The sequence below is a fragment of the Leopardus geoffroyi genome, chromosome B1, assembly GCF_018350155.1.
Source record: "Leopardus geoffroyi isolate Oge1 chromosome B1, O.geoffroyi_Oge1_pat1.0, whole genome shotgun sequence".
Classification (NCBI taxonomy): domain Eukaryota; kingdom Metazoa; phylum Chordata; class Mammalia; order Carnivora; family Felidae; genus Leopardus; species Leopardus geoffroyi.
The window spans coordinates 171819176-171837004 of record NC_059327.1 but is presented as its reverse complement, the minus strand read 5'-3'; the positions used below and the strand labels follow the sequence as shown (position 1 = coordinate 171837004).

The 17829-nt window shown below is 41.5% G+C and overlaps 1 protein-coding gene across 1 annotated transcript; it reads left to right on the top strand.

The window, feature by feature from the left end:
- The first annotated feature begins 330 nt into the window (after positions 1–330).
- CHRNA9 (cholinergic receptor nicotinic alpha 9 subunit) lies at positions 331–15972 on the top strand. Its single transcript, XM_045474963.1, has 5 exons — positions 331–2994; positions 3252–3397; positions 4330–4484; positions 11749–12281; positions 15387–15972. The coding sequence occupies exons 1-5, from the start codon at positions 2931–2933 to the stop codon at positions 15926–15928; spliced, it is 1440 nt and encodes a 479-aa protein (XP_045330919.1). The 5' UTR covers positions 331–2930; the 3' UTR covers positions 15929–15972.
- The last annotated feature ends 1857 nt before the right edge of the window (positions 15973–17829 follow it).

Sequence of the window (17829 nt, the reverse complement as noted above, 5' to 3'; positions counted from 1 at the left end):
TTTTGGCAACAAACAAGTACCTCAAAATTGGTCCATTAGGGAGGATTTGGCTCCCAGAAACTCTGAAATGGCTAGAATACTTTGTCTGTGAACTTGTGGCAAGGGACCACCACCTCTCAAAAGGTGCAGATGTTGAAAAGATTATTGTGCTCTCTGGAAATTCTTTTTTTTTTTTTTTTTTTTTGAGATTTATTTATTTATTTTGGGAGAGAGAGAGAAAACATGCTCGGGCACACACATGTGTGCACAGGCAGGGTAGGGGCTGAGAGAGAGAGGGCGAGAGAGAATACCAAGCAGGCTCTATGCTGTTAGCACAGAGCCTGACTCAAGGCTGGATCTCACAAATTGTGAGATCACGACCTGAGCTGAAATCAAGAGTGAGATGCTTAGCCGACTGAGCCATCCAGGTGCCCTGTGCCTCCTAGAAATTCTTTGAATTGTGGGTCCCCTTTTTCTGGCCAGAGTATACTCTATTGGGTGATGATTTTGCATAAACTATGGTGAGATGCTGTTCAGAACTAGTACCACAAGCTGGGAAAAGGTAGCTGTTGGCATGAAAACCATGATTCCAAACTTAAATATCTGAGTGCTTTGTTAACCTGGATAAATATGCCATTGGATATGGCTGACCCTAAGTTAATGAGGCACTCAGGAAATGGGGTATATTTGGAGGGTCCACATTTCTGGATGGCTAAGATTTATTCAGATTATATTCATTGTAAATCAGTCTAAAGAATATCCGCCTGCTTCTCAGCCTTAACCCTAAATAGTGAATTCAACAGATTTCTTTTTTTCATTTAGTGTCCTGAAAAGCATGGGACTGCCATATTACAGGTTTCTTTTTTATACAGTTTGGAGCTGAGTGATTGGATAAAGATAGGCAGGTCCCTAGGAAAGCACCTAATAGTTGTTTTTAGAATGAATATTTAAGCCTATTTTACATCTCTGTTGAAATTCTTTGTTCATGCATTGTTCTTTTAGAATGAATTGGGGTGGAGTTTGCTTTTGGTCATTAGCATCTTTGCCCTAAGAGGCAGAATTGCCCCCACCCCCAAAAGTACTGCTTTAACTTGGATTGTGTTAACATTGTAGGTTATTATCGACTGTTAAGCATTTAAACAAATTGTAAGTGACCAAAATGAATGCACCGAGTTAATTAAGAACAGTAAGATCACCAGGGATGATCACCTTCCAGGCAGCAGTACCAGCACCAAGTGTTCACTCAGCACCTCTCCCCAGGGGCTGTTCTGAGTGTCAGGAAGGATCAAAGAAACACAGGTAGAGACTCTCTAAGCAGGAGACTTCATCACCCAGCTGCTGTCAATTGCCAGGTGGGTGAACAACAAAAGGAGGAGGGGTGTATTAGCTGGGGAGCACCCTGGGTTGGGGCAGGTGGCCTGGCCAAGTGCTGCTAGAGGCAAACTACTCAACATCTCTAGACCTCAGTTTCCTCGTGTGAAAACGAGGTGTTCAACTCAATTTCAAAAGGACCTTCAGCCTCTGAGACTCCAGAGCAGATGTTTGTTGAAGGAGGCCTGAGGGTTTACAGCAGGAACTGTCATCTGATGGGTGAGTCAGACTGGGGGCAGCAGGAAAATAATGTCTTCACAATCCACACAAGGGCACAGGCAATTAGGAAACACACTTAGCTGATGGCTTGAGTGTCTGTTCCACTCGAAGGATATATTCCTGAAGAGGGACAGGGTGACTCATCAGCCGGCTGTAACCTGATGAAATAGAGCTATCAAATTTCCTTGCTCTGATTCCAGGCAACCAAAGGATCTTAATTTGGTTTTCCAAGGCAGTTTCCCCAGGCAAGCAGAGGAGTAAGTGATGGCAATTGGAAATTGACATTCTTTCGTGGGAGCAAAATTAGATCACGTGTGAGAAATGACTGTGAAATTAAATAAAGTAGCATTCAAATTCAAAGAAACAGCATTCTCAGTAATATCCTCATTAGTTATGAATCATTTTTGTGCTGATTTGATTGGCCTTTGAACCATGTTTCTTTTTTTAGAGCTAGTAAACCCTGGGTGACTCGATAAATATAGACATTCTGGATCTGGAAAATGAGAGGCAAAAATTACTAACACTTACATGGTGCTTTACAATTTTTTTTTAGGGTGATTTCACATAAAGATCCCAGTAGTGCTGGGAGCAAGAGAATATTATGTTCCTGGTCTCCAGCTCAGGAAAGCTTAGTACTAGAGAGCTAGGAAGGGTTCGAGCTTGCAGTCAAACCTAGGTCTTGGGCTTCAAATCCTGATTGCAGCGCGGCTTCCGAAGGGAGTGAATGCTCTTCTCCCAGCCCCTCTCCCCATATTCACTCACATTACCACAGGAGACACGTGCCAGATCTTGAAGGGGTTGAAGCAGAAGGTAATCTGTTCTGGAGATCATGAAACTGATCTCTTTCCCTCTGCAAATGCCTCGTGAAGCGCATTCGTAGGGCCTCTCCAGAGGCTGCCTCATGAGGGAAGGTTCTGCTTGGCTTCCCTTTGTCATTAGACTCAGGCTGAATCTGCTTGCTGCATGTGGAGAAAGTGCCCGTTCTGCTTTGGCAGAGTCTCCGGAGTGTTGGGTTCCTACTTGTCTTCATCTGAAAGTTTGGTCTGGATATCCCTGCTGAAAGTGACTAGGGATCCCCAGCTGGGACAGCTCCCCTAGATCACCACTGCCGGATCTAGCCCACCCAGCCTCCTGCATCTCTGCTGCCAGAGCTGCCTGGCTCAGATTACCAGAGGGGAGGGAGGGTGGGTATGGATCTCAGGATCTGGGGCCCCAGGTGATCGCAAGCCTGAGCTCTCCATCTGCCTTGGCGAAACTCTGCCTGTGGCAGAGTGAGATCTTTGTACCCAGACCCTTCCAATTCACGGAGGCAAGTGGAAGACTGCTGCGTGGCTGGGAATTTCTAAAGGCTCAGGAAAAAGATGAACTGGCCCCATTCCTGCATCTCCTTTTGCTGGATTTACTTTGCTGTCTCCAGATTGAGAGGTAAGAGGCTGATGGGTGTGTAACCATCTCAGCTCATTTGGGGGCCACTTCTTTGGTGGGAGTGGGCCAGAAAACAGAACAAATGCTCTAACTGCCAGGAAGTGTTTGTGCCTCTTATTGACTCACCAGAAAAATATACCCAAAGCTTGTCCCTAGCTGATGCTGGGTCCTGCCCAGTTCTGGTCCTCAGTTTGTTGTTCTTTGCTTTGAAATATATATGACATTGAATATTGATCCAGGACACTCTTTTTGAGCAGCTGTAGAAACAGCAGATGGAAAATATGCTCAGAAATTGTTTAATGACCTTTTTGAAGATTATTCCAATGCTCTTCGTCCAGTAGAAGATACAGATAAAGTCCTGAATGTCACCCTGCAGATTACACTTTCTCAGATTAAGGACATGGTAAGTAACATAAAGTGGTGACTCTTTGAAATGGTGCTAAGGATGAAGCTAACAGTGCTTTCCAAAGAGATGTCTTACCCAGAATTTGAGAGGGAGTAAGAACAGACAGCAACATGTGCAAGCTGGTGGAGGAAGGGAATACCAAGGAGAGGTGCTCTCTACAAAAGTAATTTCACTAAATGTTACCTGATCCTGGCCATTAAGAGTAAGTCTTGATCATCTAGACAGAGATGGTGTCACATATTGTAGGATTCCCTTTCTATGAGGTGTCCAAAATAGGCAGAACCATAGAGACAAAAAGCAGAGTAGTGGTTGCTAGGGGCTGTCGAAGAACTAGTGACTCGTGAGTGATGGCCTGATGGTCATAGGGTTTCTTTTTTGGGCTGACAACAATTTTCTGGAATTAGATAGCGGTAATGGTTGTACAACTTTGTAATCCACTGAATCATACATTTTAAGAGGGCTAAATGGTGAGTTTTATGTTACATGAGTTTTATTCCTGTTTTTTTTTTTTTTTTAAAGAAAGGTAGTGTTTTAACATGGCGTATCTTATTCAGTGCTTATAGGCGTTTAATTACACAAAGTTATGAAACTTGAAAGACTTTCTTCTGTATATTATAGATATTTTCTGACTTACTCATTCAAGTGAATCATCAGTTGATCAATTTTCAGAGAAATTTGGGCTGTTGATCCATGCAAAGATCTGATGGCTTCAACATTTGTCCACTTTACATTCAGAACAGTAAATTAAGTAGAAAAAAATATGGCCTTGGCAGTCAGTCAAAGGGTTAGACTAGAAAAGCTCTCATTTATTTAATGAAAGCAGATTTGTGCCCTTGGAATTTCTGTTGCGAGGAACAAGTGTTCTAGAGATGGAAGGCATTTGGTTGAGGTGTCTACTGGACAGAGTTCTATCATGGTTACTTGTGCAGGATGAAAGAAACCAGATTCTGACTGCCTATTTATGGATCCGCCAAATCTGGCATGATGCATATCTCACGTGGGATCGAGACCAGTATGATGGACTGGATTCCATCAGGATCCCCAGTGACCTGGTATGGAGGCCAGATATTGTCCTATATAACAAGTAAGTACAAGTCAGTCATTACTTGGGAATGAACTTGCTGATTTAACAGAATTGACACATAATGAAAAAAGATATTTAAAACATGCATGAAGTACCAATTCATGTATCTAGACCCTGAAATCATGGTCATAGAATCTTAGGTAATATAATAATGGGTCATAAAAGCTTAGAGCTATGTTCCCCTTTTGGATGAGAAACAATTTTATAGGTTGTATTGGTTTCCTAGGGTGCTCTAACAAAGTACCACAAACTGGGTGGCTTAAACAGCAGAAATATATTAGCTCACAGTTCTGGAGGCTAGAAGTACAAGGTTGGTTTTTTCTGAGGCTATGAAGGAGAATATGTTCCATGCCTCTCCTCTAGCTTCTGGTGGTTGCTGGCCATCTTTGTTTTCCCTGGACTTGTAGAAGTATCACCTTGACCTCTGCCCTCCTCTTCACATGCCGTTCTTCAATGTGTTGTCTATGTCCATTTTTTCCCTTTATAAAAACAAAAGTTGTGTTGGATTAGGGGCTGCCCTACTCCAGCATGACCTTGTCTTAATTAATTAATTTGCAATGGCCCTATTCCAAATTTACATTCTGAGGTGCTGGGAGCTAGGATTTCAGCATATTCATTTCTGAGGGATACAATTCAACCCATAACAGTTGTGCTCCCTTCTCCAAGATCATGTATCAGTAACAGTGATACTACTAAGATTAAATCAGAATGGGCCAGCTAGTAGCTGACCTGTGGATTTTGGACATTGCAGTGGAAGATAAACTAGATCATAAGATCATCAGTTGGCCTTTTCCTGATTTCAGAGCTAGGAACCTTGAGAAAATGGGTAGGTACGGTTTATGTTTCCCAGATTGTAAAGTGCACATAAATCACCTGAAGAGTTTGTGAAAATACAGATTTTGATTCAGTAGGTCTGAGATAGAGTTTGATGTTCTGCATTTCTGTAAGCTTTAGATGTCAGTGCTGCTGGTTCATGGACCACACTTTGAGAAGGAACCACATTGCTCTATCACAGTTCATGTTCAGTAGCTCCACCTGTTTCAAAGGAGCTTCTCTCTTTTTATTCTGGAACCCAAGTTCCTGTGGGTTGGGAAAGGTTCCTCTTTGAGTCAGAACAGGGTGAATGAGGGGCAGTTCAAGGGAGCTCTCCTGAAAACTCAACCTTCTAGTGCGCATGAGTTTCCCTTCAGGAAGAAACATTGGTGAGTTGCAGCCAACTCAGAGAACTCATCCAAGGGACATGACCTATTGAATTGTAGTACCTATCCTGCTGACCTTTCTCCATTCTGAGTGGCCAGGGGGAGTTTCCATATTCTTTTCAAGCAAGACAACATCCAAGTGTTAGTGCTTTATTAGTCCAGTTTCTACACTCTTCTCTCTCTCTCTCTCTCTCTCTCACACACACACACACACACACACACACACACAGAGAAGGCAAGAGAATGAGCCACATTGTCCATTAGTTCCTCTCACTCACCAGGCACAGGTAATCAGAGAATATAGTTTACATAGATCATTATCAGTATCCTATCAATTCTAACAGTTCTTCCTGGAAAGTAGAGTGCTAGTTCTTCTCCTCCCTCTGCTTTGATTGGCTAAAGGTGTGAGCAACTCTTACTGACATGCTTCTTTGCAAGCTTGCATGGTAACCTAAGTTAGATCTACCCCAGTCCCCTGTTGTTACAGAAGCCAGTTGTGTGCTCATGAGCTCATACAAACCTACTGTGGCTTTCCTAAATTCTATCCCCATTCCCCCTCCCCCTTTCTCCCCAGATCATTGGCCTTGAGGTGTGTGAGTTCTATTCCCTGTCCCTTTCAGGGAATCTTTTCACCACGTTGATTAATCAACTCTTTTCTATTCCTCTGGCTTGACTCTTCAGTCTTCTCTGCCTTCCTGTCCCAGATAGTTCTGTTTCAGATCCTTTATTCTGCTTTGCATTCTCCTTCTCAGTAATATCAGAATTTTATTACTTAGAGGAAACTCTAAATGTAGTTATGGTTGGATGCCATTTGCATTCCTATACCCAGCTGAAATGAGAATAGAAGAGAGTTATAGGATCAGGCAAAGAAGGGACCTTGGTCATAGCCATTTTCTTGACCCTGGCCCTTCCAGCTGAATCCCTGGACCTGCAGACTCTTCTGATCCCAGATATAATATTCTTATTATTTCTGAGAAGGTAGTACACAACCTTGTAGACCACAAAATAGGCTTTCTGAGTGGTGGTGGGAGAGGAAAGAGGAGTATATGGTAGTGATCCAATCAGTTGTGATAAATATAGATTGGGCAGGAAGATGCTTAACATCTAGATTCACCACTGGTGCCTGAACCCACAGGGCTACACTTGTTAGGGTGTGTGCAGGATGGTTATTGGTCTGGAAGTTACTTCATGTGAGGAGCAGTTGAATTTGTTGATACTTAGTTTGGAAGCAAGAAGTCCTTGGGAAGACTTGATAGCTATGTTAGTCAACCAAGGAGAAAATAAGGCAAAGAAAAGAGAGAATTGCTCTAAAATCCAAGACTATTAAAAGTTAAAGGGAAGATAAACAGTTTAAAAAATAATCATAGCGAATAACTTGAGCAATGAATGTTCCCAAAAGATAGTGAGCTCTTTAGCAATATAGTTATTGAAGCAGATACTGGCTCTGTTACCAGATCAGTAAAAGAATAAATAAATTTTGGCTCAGAGTTCTAGTAAGGTTGTTTAGTCTAAGTATATGGCCAATATAATGGTTAGTGCAAAAGGCTACAAGGATTCCTAACATTACACTGGGTAAAGACTGGATTACAGAAATTCTGAATGTACATTTATTATGAGAGAGTTCTTTTTTTTTTTTTAAAGTTCATGTATTTATTTTGAGAGAGAGAAAGAGAGAGAGAGGATATGCAAGAGAGAGCAGGGGAGGGGCAGAGAGAGAGGGATAGAGAGAATACCAAGCAGGCTCCTGGCTGACAGTGCAAAGCCTGACATGGGAGCCTGATGTCACCAACACTGAGATCATGACCTGAACCAAAATCAAGGGTCCGAAGCTTAACTGACTGAGCCACCCAGATGCCCCATGAGAGAGTTCTAATGGTTGGGTTTGTTTTTTTTTTTCAAGATGTTTTAATTTTTGTTTTTTTTTAAGTTTATTTGTTTATTTTGAGAGAGGGAAAGAAAGTGCATGCATGAGTGGGGGAGGAGCCGAGAGAGAAAGAGGCAGAGAGAGAATCCTAAGCAGGCTCCACGCTGACCATGCGATGCGGGGGCTAGAACTCATGAACCATGAGATCATCATCTGAGCTAAAATCAAGAGTCAGACACCCAACCAACTGAGCCACTCAGGTGCCCCCCATTTTTTTTAAGTAATCTCTATACCTAATGTCAGGCTCAAACTCACAACCCCAAGATCAAGCGTCGCATGCTCCACCAACTGAGATAGCCAGGTGACCCTAATGGTTGGGTTTCAGTGGGCCATGTTAACACTTGTTTTAGACCTAGTAAAGAATTGGGTACCTTATCATATATGGACAGACTTTGTCTAGAATTTAGCATTAGGGCTCGCTTAAGTCATCTAGGTGGTTAAGAAAATGGCAAACTTGTTAGATGAGTTTAGAAGTAAAGGAGGGGAAGAGGAACAGGTTTGAGGAAAAAAATGATGAGTTTGGTGTGGGATCTATTCAGTTTGGGGGGCCAAAGGAACATCCACATGGAGACAACCAATGAAGAAACTGAAAAGGCAATTCTTAAACCTGGAAAGAAGGTCAGGGATAGAGATACCAAAAGCCCTTTGAGCCCTCATAGAACTACTCAAGGAAGGAAAGAAAATGACTGTGGATAAAGCTGGTGAAACTCTTCACTGAAAACGTTTAAAGAAGACATATAGAAGAAATGGCTAAAAGGGTGGAAAAAGATGTGAGAGAGAGTTGTGTCATAGAAACCACAGGGAAGAAAGGATGTCTAGAAACTTACAGTGTGAAATGTTTGGGAAGAATTGAACTGGATAGGAATTTAGAATAGGTCTTTATATTTGCTGTTTGCGTCATGAATGACCTTTGAAAGAGGACACATTGGGAAGAAGCCAAACTGTAAGAATAAAAGCAAGATGGGGAAGTGACAGCAACGTGTATCACTTCCAGTGTATAGAAAAAGAGGCGGGAAGTGAGAAGTGTCTGAGAGGAAGGAAAGCTGGTAGGAGAGACTATGGAATGTTATGCCCAGAATTCGTGATCACCAAAGACCACTAGGGAGCCGAGTCTGATGCAAAAGCAAAAGAGCTTTTATTCGAGCTAGCTCGAGCTCAATCCCCTACCTGCACCGATGCAGCGGTGAGATACAGGGGAGAGAGAGCGAGTTTCAAAAGGACAAAGGTTTTATTGGGGCCTAGGGGCAGTTGGTGAGGTAAGTAATGGCTGTGGCCTCAGCCGATTGGCTGGGGAAGGGTCTGGGGAAGGGTCGGAGTCCTGTTAGGCAGGTGAGTGGGAGGTTACTCAAGGGGAGGAGGCGTGGTCAAGGTGAAGGACACAGAACAAGATGGAGTCGGCCGGCGTAGGCCCGCCCTTTCATGGAACAGCATTGGGAAAGGTTTAGATGATATAGAATAAGAAGAACCAAGAGAGGGGCACCTGAGTGGCTCAGACTACTGAGCATCCGACTTTGGCTCAGGTCATGATCTCACGGTCATGGATTCGAGCCCTGTGTCAGGCTCTGTGCTGACAGCCCACAGCCTGGAGCCCGCTTTGGATTCTGTGTCTCCCTCTCTCTCTGCCCCTCCCCCACTCTCTCTCTCTCTCTTTCTCTCAAAAATAAATAAACATTAAAAAAAAAAAAAAAAAAAGGAGAACCAAGAGATGCAGAATCCTGAAGGAAACCTGGGAGGACAGGAATCACAGTATCGGAAAGGAAGTTAGCCTTGGAAAGAAAGCAGGGGCTTCTTTTTATTTTGGAAATGTCCAAAGAGATTCTCTCTGATCCTGAGATTCTCTCCCTCTATACCAAGATGGCAGGATGGGTGAGTGATATTCTCTGTTCACACATAGTTCTCACTTCTCATTTAGCTAACTACATACATTTCTCATTGTTACAGAGGATAGGTTCAGGGATTTTCAAATGACTTCAGCTTGTTATCTTCACAAAGACCCATTCTAAAGATCCTCCTCTCTAAACCCTCATTAAAGGCCATCTTTAAAATTTGAGCACCACAAGGTTAACTATAATGGTCTGATTTGGTCCACTTCAGACCATTACAATTAATGTTGTGGTGCCCAATTTTTAAGAAGTGGAAAAAAATACTTTAAAACATGCCAGTTCTTTGATCCAGCACATGTTCTTCTAGCAATTTAACCTAAGGAAAGAGTCAGTGGATAAATGCAAAGATTCAATTACAGGGACATTCACTACAGCATTGTTTATAAATGCAAATCATGGAAACTGACAATGTTAAGCATCAACAGATGGGTTAAATAAGTATGGCATCTCTATATAATGGAATATAAAGGAAAACTATCAGCCGTGAAAATAATGTTGCAGGAGAATATGAATGAATAACCACATTTAAAATTTTGTATCATCCTTTTTATGCTAAAATAATTTTTTTATGTCAGGATAATTTTAGATTTCCAGAAAAGTTGCAAAGATGGTACAGAGAGTTCCTATATACCCTTCACCTAGCTTCCCCTGATGTTACATCTTTTTTTTTTTTTTTTTTTTTAAATTTTTTTTTCAACGTTTATTTATTTTTGGGACAGAGAGAGACAGAGCATGAACGGGGGAGGGGAAGAGAGAGAGGGAGACACAGAATCGGAAACAGGCTCCAGGCTCCGAGCCATCAGCCCAGAGCCCGACGCGGGGCTCGAACTCACGGACCGCGAGATCGTGACCTGGCTGAAGTCGGACGCTCAACCGACTGCGCCACCCAGGCGCCCCTGATGTTACATCTTATATAACAGTACATTCGTCAAAACTAATACAATGTTATTAGTTAAACTACAGACTTTATTGGATTTCACCAGTTTTTCCACAAATGTGCTTTTTATTCCAGAATCCAATCCAGGATGCCTTTCACATTACATTTAACCATAATATGTTTTGTAGGGAAAAAATTATAAGGGAGACTGGAAAATACGCATTAAATGTGAATAGAAACGTATCATTTAAGGTTGTGAGCATTGAAAACTGACTTTGACTACTTTGTGAAAAAAGGGGTTTGTTGGAAGGGCATGGTGCAGCTCATTGAATTAAAGGGGGAAGAAAAGGGCACCTAGGTGGCTCAGTCGGTGTCTGACTTTGGCTCAGGTCATGATCTCATGGTTTATGAGTTCGAGTCACATGTCAAGCTCTGGGCTGGCAGCTTAGAGCCTGGAGCCTGCTTGGGATTCTGTGTCTCCTTCTCTCTCTGCCCCTCCCCCACTTGTGCTCTGTCTCTGTCTCTCTCTCAAAAATGAATAAACATTTTTAAAAAATAAAGGGCGAAGAAAATCAATGACCAGTTTTTAGAAAGGACACCCTGAGACTGCTCTAGAGTTTGAGGAAGCAAGGACTCCTGAGCTGGTTTGTTTTATTAGGAAGCACCACCAGGGCGACTGGTTTTGGTCTTTGGGTCCCTCTACGTAAGATCTAAACTCCAGGGAGAGTGAATCAGCTGGATCTAGCCCTTGGCCAGAGGAGGCTGGGGCACCTTGATGAACATTTCATCTGCCTTCTAATGATGGTAGAAAAAGTCACTCTCTAAAGGAAAATAGAAATTCTGTACCCAGGCATAAATGTTGATAAAGCAAAAAGAAGATATACCTAGAATAAATTATTATTTCTTAGGTTATGGGTAAATGAATTTTTGTCTGCATTTTTCAAATGTTCTATGATAAACATGTACAACTCTTCCAATCGCAACAAAAGGCTATTTTAATATTCTTGTGTCCAAGGTCAATAAAATCAGGTAAGCAGGCCTCCCTGTTAGAATTCAGCCTCAACAGGGTTACTTTTTGTCTAGATGCTTGAATCATTATACCTGGACTAAGAAACTGGCTTTGGAAATGAAGAGGAAAGGACATAGAGCAGAGATGCTTTAAAGGAAGAATTCCGGAGAAGTTGGCCCTGAGTAGTTACAGGAGATGGAGGAGAGGGGCAAATTGGAATTGGTTCTGACTTTCAGCCAGGGTGACAGGGAGAATGGTGACCCATTGCCAGAGGCACTGAAGTGATGGCCACAGGGCCATGAGCTGTTTGGAGTGAGGGAGTTGATGAGTTGTCTTGACGAGCAGCTTTCATATTCCTCCTCTGGCCTCCAGGGCTGATGATGAATCTTCTGAGCCTGTGAACACCAACGTGGTTCTGCGGTATGATGGGCTAATCACCTGGGATGCACCAGCCATCACCAAAAGCTCCTGTGTAGTGGATGTCACCTATTTCCCCTTTGATAACCAGCAGTGCAATCTGACCTTTGGTTCCTGGACCTACAACGGCAACCAGGTGGACATATTCAATGCCCTAGACAGTGGAGACCTCTCTGACTTCATCGAAGATGTGGAGTGGGAGGTCCATGGCATGCCTGCTGTGAAGAATGTGATCTCCTATGGCTGCTGCTCTGAGCCTTACCCAGATGTGACATTCACTCTCCTTCTGAAGAGGAGGTCCTCATTCTATATCGTCAACCTCCTCATCCCATGCGTCCTCATATCTTTTCTGGCTCCCTTGAGTTTTTATCTCCCAGCAGCCTCTGGGGAAAAGGTCTCCTTGGGAGTGACCATCCTGTTGGCCATGACTGTATTTCAGCTCATGGTGGCAGAGATCATGCCGGCCTCAGAAAATGTACCTCTGATAGGTGAGTTCAAGTGTCTCACACTTTGAGACTAGCTTTGTAGTGACTGGGATTGTATCTGTTCCTTTAAACTCATAACAATTAGGTCAACCTCAGACTCAACACAGGCTGTCACATACTTCATTTAGTGTCTTCAGTTGGCATCTTTGAAAACAGATATGGCTGTTTTCCAAAACTAGTCTTATGGCCTCCGGTTTACACAAAAGGGAAATGAGAGGTAATATAGTTTAGAGCAGTGCTTCTCAAAGTGTGGTCCCTGGACCCACAGTGCAGCATCATTTTAAAATGCAAATTCTCAGGGCCCACCCAGACTACTGAATTAGAAACTCTGGGAGCAAACCCTGGCAATCTGTTTTAACAAGGCCTCTGGGTGATTTTGATGCACTTTCTGTTTCATTGACTTAGAAGTTAAGGCCATGATTTTGAAGTTAAAGAAATCTGCATTTGAACTCTGATCTCACCACTCATTTCTTAATGATCAATCTTAGGCAAGATACTTCATCTTTTAGTTTCTGTTTCATCACCTGAAAATTTTGTGTAATTGCTACTCATTGTGTCATTGGTTAAGGTAGGAGCTGGCATATGGTAAGTATCCAGTAAGTAGTGACTATTATTATCTTTTCACATCACAAGGGATTTCTTCTTGGGAAAGACGGCGAACATGATAGAAATAGTTGACTATTTTTAAGCCCATCATCTTCCCTTAAGAGAATAATCTTTAGCCTTTATTGGGTATAGTAGATATGGGAGAACTTGTTAAAATGTAGATTCCTACATCTAAAGAGTTTGATTTAGCAATCTTGGGCAAGAGTTGGGAATCTAAGGTGATTCTAGGATAGGCCACATTTTCAATACTCTGCTCTAACAAAATGTCCTTCTAAGGGTAGATGTGGAAACAGAGACTACCCACCCCTGCCTCCCCTTCTTTTCCTTACCTCATTTTGAGGCCCCTCCTAACACCTTTCCTACCTGCACCCTGCCACCTGGGTCCTACTCAGCTCCAACACATCTGTCTCAATGACTTGCTGTTGTAATAGATGCTTCCCAGAATCAGAGGCTAGACCTAATTTCTGGTTCTTAAAGTAGACAATTAGGAGAAATTTCAGGACACCTAGAGACTTAGAGACCAATATGAAAGGGATGTTGTACTGCCCTTTTATCCTCTACTGAATCCAATATTACCCAATATTCAGACATTGCTATGTTGGTTTCCCTGTTTGGAGAGCAAAAAACACAGATGCATGTACACACGGACGGACACACACACACACACACACACACTCACCTTTTTGAGAAATAGACACAGAGAGTTCTCTCTGCCCCACCCCCACACCACTAATAAAGAGGAAGAAGTGTATTGGCATTTCTATTGCCTCTCCTGAGACAGAAATTATTGACAGTGATGACCTCTAATCACAACCTATTTGAGGCAAGAACAATTGGCAGATCTCTCTTTCTTCTTTACAAGTGACATTCAATGGAAAGCTGGCTAAAGCTTTAAAGAGAGAAGTCTTGGGATGTGTGTCAGAAATTTTGCAACATTACTTATTCTGTGTCTGTGATAATATTCCTTTCTAGGAAATAATTCCTTTCTAGGAAAGGTGCACACAGATCTTGAGCATGTTTATTAACTATTACAATGTGTCATTTGCAGCACCTATGAAATACATTTCTAATCTTATAGAAATGTGTTTAAGTTTTCCGAAGAAGTGTAGTATTGTATCTAAGCTTCTGGCCCATAGTCTTTAGCATATTAAGACAGGTCCCATTTATTCTGAGTTTACTTTGAGCTTTTAACAAATAATGAGTGGATGATGAAATTATCAAGTACATTGTTTTCATCTGTTAAGATTATCATCTGAGCTTTTTCCTTTACCCCATTAATATAGTGAATTAGGTTTTCTGATGTTGAGTTAAACCCTCCTTTATCATGGTGAATTATCATTTTAAGACACTAGTAGATTTAGTTAGCTAATAATTTTTATAGGACTTTCTCAAATACATCTGTAAGTAAAATGCCCTTAATATTTCCTTTCTTGTTATTTTTGGAATCAAGGCTAAATTGACTTCATAATAGGAGATAGGCAGTTTTCTCTTTTTCTATTTCTGGAACAACTTGACATGGTAAGACTTGTATAAGACATGCACAAACTTGTAAAAGTTTGGTAAAACTCATCTATAAAACCAACTCTGGAGCTTTCCTATTCCTTTTTTTTTATGCTAAATTTGATGTCTTATGTATTTCTAGAAATTTCATTTAGGTTTTCAAATATATTATTGTACAGCTATTTATAATATTGTTTTATTGTATTCTAAATTTCTATCCTGTTACTTCTTTTATATTCTCTCTCTCTCTCTCTCTCTCTCTCTCTCCCTCCCCACCACCACCCTGCCTGTATTCTGTGAGTGGCTGTATCAAAGGTTTATCAATTTTATTCCTCTTCTCAAATAGCTTTTTCTTTGGTTTGCTTTGTTTTTTTTTGTTGTTGTTGTTGTTGTTCTAAATTTTATAAATTTGTGCCTTCACCTTTATTAATTCCTTCCTTAACTTTCCTTTTTCATGAATATTTGCTTTATGCAATCACATGTTAAAGACAAACAGTGACATAGTGCCTCCTTTCTTACCCAACAGTAAAGAGGTCTGAAGACAATTCTGGGAGCTGGCCAAGATCGTTGTTTGTTGAAAGTGGGATTTTTTCACATCATGATCTCAGCAAACATTTAGAAAACTAACTCAGTGCAAGAGACAGTCCTCAGAACTTTACATGCATCATCTCCATTAAGCCTCACGTATGCCTGTATATCTAATTATTATGCTCATTTTACAGAGAAGGAAGCTGAGGCATAGCAGGATGGTATAGCTTGCTCTAGGCCACAAGTCTACTAAGTGATAGAGCTGTCATTTGAACCCAAAAAGTTTGATTTCAGAAGTTTATACTAGTAACCATTAGTGTATACAGCTTCCCTAGAAAAGGTGTTCGTTTCTTTTTTCTTTTTCTTTCTTCTCTTTTCTTTTTTTTCTTTCTTTTTTTTTTTTTTTTTTTTTTTTTGGAGGGGGGGCAAACATAAGGACAATTTTAAGCTAACTCGGTTGTGGTTATTTTCCAGGTAAATACTACATAGCCACAATGGCTTTGATCACAGCCTCCACCGCGCTGACCATTATGGTGATGAATATCCACTTCTGTGGGGCCGAGGCCCGGCCAGTGCCACACTGGGCCAGGGTGGTCATCCTGAAATACATGTCCAGGGTCTTGTGTGTCTACGATGTGGGTGAGAGCTGCCTTAGTCCCCGCCACAACAGGGAGCGAACCCACCTCACAAAGGTTTATGGCAAACTTCCAGAGCCAAATCTGAACATGGACAGGAACAAAGACCTTCCCAGAAAGAAGGAAATAAACAAGCTCTTAAAGAATGACTTGGGATGCCAGGGTGAGAACCCACAGGATGCTGACAGTTACTGTGCACGGTACAAAGTGCTGACAAGGAATATCGAGTACATTGCCAAGTGCCTCAAAGACCACAAGGCCACCAATTCCAAGGGGAGTGAGTGGAAGAAAGTTGCAAAAGTCATAGACCGATTCTTCATGTGGGTTTTTTTCATTATGGTGTTTGTGATGACTGTTTTGATCATAGCAAGAGCAGATTAGTGGGCATTTGGTATATGGAAATAAAGCAATAAAATTCCCTGTGATCTACTCTAATATTTTCCCAAGTCAGATTTACATACACACATGCAAATATATATATATATACACATACACATACACAAATATATATATACACATACACACATATATATGTAAACATACATACAAAATTTAGTGGTTATGTTGTGTTTACTTTTTATTTTTAATTTCTTTTTTTAATGGTTATTTATTTTTGAGAGAGAGACAGAGACACAGAGAGATAGACTACAAGTGGGGGAGGGGCAGAGAGAGGGAGACACAGAATCTGAAGCAGGCTCCAGGCTCTGAGCTGTCAGCACAGAGCCCGACACGGGTCTGGAACTCACGAGCCATGAGATCATGACCTGAGCCAAAGTTGGATGCTTAACTGACTGAGCTACCTCCTGCACCCCTTTTATTTTTCATTTCAAATCAATATCATATAATATATCTTTCAAGTTAAGTGATGCAGAAAAAAGAAAAGTTGTTAAGCAGGAGGTCCAAAATTTCAAGGGTAGGAAGATGAAGGAAATAAAAAAGGATTCCTTTTGCAGCCGACCAGGGTGGTAGGCGGCTGGCCCCTTTAGTAGTACAGATAACACAGAACCTTATATTACTCTTTAAAAATGAAAACAAAATGAAACAAGCTCATTCTCCCTTAGTCCCTATTAAAACATGCTTTAAAAAAAAAGAAAGGAAAATAGTCATGTATTCTTCAGTGCAATTTAAGTCGCTATGTTACCTTTCTCAGGAGCGGTGCATATCAAGTCATTTCTCAAATGATGGAATAAAAATTTTTGTTCCGTATATAAAGGCAGTCTAAGAATCAGCAGCTTCATGGGTAAGAGAACTTTGTTCATAATGACAATGTCATATATGGTGATATAGTGGTTATATTTTACATAAACCCTAAAGAAGAAGTTACTCCTGCATTTAGTCTTTGACTTAAATAATATGTTCAGCAAACTGGGCTCATTCATTTGCTCATTCAATTATTCACCAAATATCTATTGAGTTTCTCTTACATATAATAAAGTTGCATGATTCACATTTGTATTGGGTGTCATAGCAAATCTTATGCACAGGTCTGATCCTTTTTTTTTTTTTTTTAATTTTTTTTTAAACGTTTATTTATTTTTGAGACAGAAAGAGACAGAGCATGAACAGGGGAGGGGCAGAGAGAGAGGAAGACACAGAATCCGAAGCAGGCTCCAGTCTCTGAGCGGTCGGCACAGAGCCCGACGTGGGGCTCGAACTCACGGACCGCGAGATCATGACTTGAGCCGACTGAACCACCCAGGCGCCCCAGGTCTGATCCTTTTTGATCTTCACAACAATTCTGTGAGCAAGCCAAGCAGGTATTTCTAGTCTTTTTTGTCAGAGAAGGAAACTATGTCAGAGGAAGGTGCATGGAAGTGACCCACCTCCTCAACATTCAACCAAGTGGTAAGTGGAGCTGGGATTCAGACCCTCATCACTGTGACTCTGAGTTTGGACCAGGCCTGCTCCAATCACACTGCTTTTGGTCATGATAGATCATGATTTAGGATACAAGAGACTGAGGGATCCTCATTCTGAATTCTGATTTTCTGCCCTGAAGTACTTCCTATGCTTTTCCACTTTTTTCCTACTTTCAATCAAATGTGTCATCAAATTCTCCCCAGACAAATACAATACAGTGTCTGAAGTGTATAGAAATATTGCCAAAATGCCACGGGAAAAATGATGCCGAATGTGTTTGAGGGAAAGCTTGGGAAAGACTTTGTGGGAGGTGTAACATTTGAGCTGGGCTTTGAAGGATGAGTAGGAGTTTGCTAGACTAAGAAAGATTAGGGTAGGGATTAGAAGGCATTAGGAAAAAGAAAAGAGGATGAGCAGAACTT